Source organism: Styela clava, chromosome 2 (genome assembly GCF_964204865.1).
Source record: "Styela clava chromosome 2, kaStyClav1.hap1.2, whole genome shotgun sequence".
Taxonomy (NCBI): domain Eukaryota; kingdom Metazoa; phylum Chordata; class Ascidiacea; order Stolidobranchia; family Styelidae; genus Styela; species Styela clava.
Genome location: NC_135251.1, coordinates 11,081,485 through 11,086,470, shown reverse-complemented (window position 1 = coordinate 11,086,470; position 4,986 = coordinate 11,081,485). Strand labels below are relative to the sequence as shown.

The window sequence follows — 4,986 nt, the reverse complement described above, 5'->3', positions numbered from 1 at the left end:
GAAAACTGGTATAGACGGAACGATGGAATATTTGAAGCTAACGATAAAAGACAACAATTTTAATCAAGATTGAAGATATTGTGAACTATTATTTTCGTGCGTCAGTGGTGCTATGATATCTGAAAAACTAATAAACTTTTAGCTTCAAAGTTTCAAGAATGCAATTCTATCTCGTGTGTTGTAAATCCAACGAATACGAATTTCGCATCCTTACATGCATACGAAATCGAATAACTGTGTAACATGTTTTGATTACTGATCGTCTGTTCATGTATATTGAAATGGCTGTATTAGCGTATGAGTTGGATTATATTCGGCGGTTACGTATATGTCACATTGAAAAACCCACTCGATTGAGCGTTATCGTTGTAAATCAATATCTTTCGGCTATTTTCCTCGAAATGTCTCTCATAAACTATGATTTTTATTTGTGTTTATTTCTTCGTGTGATGTAATCAGGATTTTTATTACCACTTTAGATATTGAGCATATCCATTATTTTAATAAGCGTTTTTTGAACATTTTCAGACGGTATTACCATGTGTAATCAGTAATGAGCTCAACTACAATTCTCGTGTATCCAAGAAAGCTATTTGTAAAACTATAACATGATCCAATTAATTTCAATTTTTACGCAAAAATCTAAAAGGGGTCGCTGATGAGAGTTAAATAGCAAACAAACGATTTATTAGCAAATAAAGAGTAATGTTTGTTGGTTTTTGCGAAGTTAAAAATCATTTAATTTGTTGTGTAGAAGACATGTTGCACAGAGTTCCTTTGTGTACAGGCAGAATAAGCACTGTTATGGAGGATATGGTGATTGATGGCAAGAGTTATTTTCTGTCGTTGTCATTGCCTAATCTACACTCTTAACTGAACCGACAAAAATATATTTTACGTGTGTGAATCGAGAGATGTCTTTAATATATCGAATATATTATGCCGTTTAAAGTTCCCATTAACATTTCGCAATTCTAAAGGTCGCCGATCAGTCGCATACGGATATTTTGTTTAGTTTTTTCTATCATAAAGATAATTTTTGCAAAGCAGGCGAGTCGCTATGTGTAAAAGTAAAAGGTATGCCTAATGTTCCGAGGATAACCAGCGCCACAAAGATTTTAATGATTGATGATGGTTCTTTACTCTCGTTTTCAGCGGGCAAACTGTGCTCTCGTAAAACGTTATGTCGCTGCGTGTTTTTGTAGTTCATAAGCGACCCCACTTCATAATCTATGTTTTGTAGAATAATTCAAATTATATTTTAGTGTTGGATGCGAGAACGATTTCAGACAGATTGAATAGGAATAAAATAAAATGTTACAGTATTTTTAGTAAAGAGCAATATTGATCCTAGTTGAACTTCATTATTCATTTACCTCAATTTAGGGCTAACACCAGCCGACGATAGTTTCAATATTTGTTGGTTTTATCAGTAGATTCAACCGAGTTTATTGCATATTTCTGTATGAAGATGAAAGATTGTTTCAACCAATTCCATGGCGATTTTAGTTACTGATAATAATAGGTATTTACTCTTCGAAAATTAAAACTAACCTTGTGTTAGTGTTTGTTTTTCCACGCTTTACAAGTTAACTTTGAAAAGAGTTTTGCTGGAGTGCGTGAAATACGAATTTAATTTTATCTCAACTTGAAATATTCTGTCGCACATGTTATGATTCTAATACATCGTATAAAATCGATTGGCTATTGGCTATTTCTTCTATTTGTTCGGCCGTAAATACCTATTTAGTCGACCTTATGTGCATGCATACCAGCGGTATATACGTATGTAGTTGTACATGTTATGCTGAACTCGCTGAAGTTTAGAATCAAGCTAGAGTAATGTTGTCCCTAACATCTCCTTAACGAACTATACATATGGATCGTATGCTAAATGGTTGTTTTTGTGATGCTGGAGATGTTGTTCGCCTTTTTGAGATGATTGGTGTGGCATTGAATATATTTCACTTTTTAATTCGCTGAGTTTGTCCGTTGATTAGATAAATATTTTGACATTTGACCTTTGTGTGCATATATTTGAGCATTGTTTTTATTGTAGGTAAAATTGTTATTCAATTCAGAGATATTGAGCCTTTCAAGTAATTTGATAACCCTGATTTGAAAATATTTCAAGACCGTAGTTTGTTTACCACCAGTAAATGGTTTCTACTACATTACCCATATAGCAATGATGACTATTCATGAAATTGTTCAATATTTAATTTTATTATTATTCACTCTAAAACCTGAAGACAGATAATTAGTGAAAAAACTATTTATTCGCAGAAGGATCGTATTTACTGTTTCCTTACAAAAATAAAGATAATTATTTGAATAGCAAACATGTTCCACAAACTTCCTCGAATTAAAATAAAATGTTTTTCCAACCAATGTCAGGGCGGTTTTAGTGATTGATGATGAAAACTACTTTCTCTCGTTTTCGGGGTTTAGGTGATATTTATACAAAAACTTGTTTTTCTGCGTGCGAATATTTACCACTAACAGAGGTTAATGTCATGGAATAATAATGTTTGTAATTCCCAAAGGCAATCGAAGCTCTTCCATACAATAAGTTAAATTCCTTTCTTAACTTAAAAGCCGAACAAAGTAAGCTAGATTTGAAATGAAAGGTATTTAGGGTTTATTTAACAATTGCCTCTATTCTCAAAATAACCCTGATTATGAACCCTAACGTCTTTGGATTTATTCGAAACTCACTTTTTATATCTTATCATTTCTATTAGTAATTAGATCCTAAAACACATTTCACTGCAACATGTTCTTGTTTACTTTTCTGTTGTTATTTGCTTCCCTCCTTTTTATCAATGGCCAAGCCACAAACAAGCATATGATATGTAAAGAAGTCAACGATGTATTTAACAACAACAACGGCAATTTTCAACCATCAGCTAGGAGACTTCAAGGCCCCATGGGCAAGAGAGGTCAACCTGGATTAAAAGGCGAAACTGGACCCCAGGGTGCGTCTGGTCAGCCAGGAACAGTAGATTATGAAAGAGTGGCGGAGCTTGTACGTATTGAAGTTGCCAAAGGTATGATTAAAAATAATTGTAACAATAAACATCATCATGGCGTTGTATATTACCAATATACTCAAATACTTTTATATTCTTCAGGGAATGGCAATTTGTTGGCTATAGGTACTTTCGTTCAATCTTTGAGGGTGATTTAGAAAGTAAACTTGCCAAAATCTTAATCAATGATTATAACAGTAATACACAACCAAAATACAGATCTTTCAACTTTCTATTCTATATTGAAACCTTGGATGTCTCTTCTCGACAACCACCATCGATTCTCGCAGCAGTGAAACTATATAATTTCATTGTCTGATAATTTTCAATGATTAATTTTTAATGGTTTTAAAAAAAAATAATTATTTGAGCTGTTCTATAATTTTCTAGTGATTTATCAGTTTATTTTCTCATTCTGTATATAGGGAAGCTTTTTTTCGTAAATACAACATCACATGTACATGAAACCGATATTAGAACGCGAATATAAAACGAGCTGCAATAATATTATTTTTATCAATATATTTCTTATTTTATTGCCTAATAACAAACACATATTTTATTACATCAGGAATTGAAACAAAGATGAAGGATTTGGAGGGAAAAATAATGACTGTTTCCAAAATTACCGAAGGGATAATTGCAAGAGTTAAGATCGTTTTCTTGATCTACCCAAATTTTATTTATTTTGAAGATACTTTTACATTAACAAAATTGATTACATATTTTATAGATCTTGTGTTCAGGTGCATATCAATTAAATTAAATTAAATAAATATCTTATTGTAATCCTAAATATTGGAATGAACAGTCTTGAATGTCCATATTTCTAAAAGGAAAGCAGTTGGATAATTCTTTTTATCAAACGCAACAAGTACATCTTACTTATTTTCAGAACTAGAACAATGTGAAAGCATACGGGGTGGAGTGAGAGTCGATTCGAAATGTTTTACAACGGAAATTCATTCTACGTATGATACCACTTTGGCGGAAGCTGAGCAAATTTGCAGGAACAAAGGGTTAAGATTAGCTGATATTTCTACCGAGCGTGAACACAATGCGATCATGGAATTAGTAAGAAACACAATTCCTGCTGGAAGATCGCATGCTCATGTTTGGACAAAAATGAAACGAGATAAAGTACGTGAAGTTTATATGAATGTAAAAATCACTCGCTGTCACAAACGTATACCTTTGGCATTATTCACATATTGTTAGAAAAGTTTTATCTTGCAAATTGTAAATTGAGGTATAAATGATTTTTATTCCCAATTTTACCTTTCTATTCACAGATATTATTTATATCAACTTTTCATTAAGCGCCTTTTTATTTATTTTTATTTTTTCAGAACGGAAACGCAATTTTATCGAACGGCCAAATATCTGGGTATAAAAGAATTCGAGAAGCCTCCGACCAATGGACAACTGCTGAAGCAAGTCGAACTCACGTTTATTTACTTGTCAGGAAAAATTCTAACGAAGCTGATCAGGGACTTGGATCACTTTGGCCATCCTGGGAGGCGACAGGAGTCCTGTGCTCTGTATAATAAACGTAAATTGATCCAATATTTGAGCATTACTCAAGTATATTTGCTTCACTGAAAACTTTTCAATTTCAGATGGCCACTGACTCATAGTGTTTTTTTTTTATATAAATGAAGACTGAGTAAATCTATTTGGTTATGTATCGTTCAAATAAATGCGAGAAATTTATCAAGTTGTCATTTGTCTATTTTTAATCATGAATTTTGGAGCCAAGGAAAATTTTCTGAAAGAACTTATCTCAGACTGTTAAAGAAAACATACCGTTTACGTTTACAAGGGTGACCATTGACCATTGACCATTGAGAAGCAGGTTCAAACAAATGGTGCTAGGTGAAGTAGGTACAAGCTTAGGTTTTAGAATATCGCAGAGTCAATGTTTGAAGACAAAATTCACGCTTGACACTTCGGC

The 4,986-nt window shown here is 32.8% G+C and overlaps 1 protein-coding gene across 1 annotated transcript; it reads left to right on the top strand.

Annotated features, from left to right (window-relative positions):
* The first annotated feature begins 2,737 nt into the window (after window positions 1-2,737).
* On the top strand, window positions 2,738-4,739 carry LOC120336861 (uncharacterized). Its single transcript, XM_078109858.1, has 4 exons — window positions 2,738-3,050; window positions 3,604-3,681; window positions 3,928-4,172; window positions 4,382-4,739. Exons 1-4 carry the CDS (start codon window positions 2,777-2,779, stop codon window positions 4,577-4,579), a joined length of 795 nt encoding a protein of 264 aa, XP_077965984.1. The 5' UTR covers window positions 2,738-2,776; the 3' UTR covers window positions 4,580-4,739.
* The last annotated feature ends 247 nt before the right edge of the window (window positions 4,740-4,986 follow it).

Excerpts from the sequence above, each read along its gene's own strand:
- LOC120336861 (XM_078109858.1), top strand. The coding sequence starts at position 2,777 with ATGTTCTTGTTTACTTTTCTGTTGTTATTTGCTTCCCTCCTTTTTATC. Across the intron at positions 3,051-3,603 it reads ACGTATTGAAGTTGCCAAAG|GAATTGAAACAAAGATGAAG; the intron begins GTATGATTAAAA and ends TTATTACATCAG. Across the intron at positions 3,682-3,927 it reads CGAAGGGATAATTGCAAGAG|AACTAGAACAATGTGAAAGC; the intron begins TTAAGATCGTTT and ends ACTTATTTTCAG.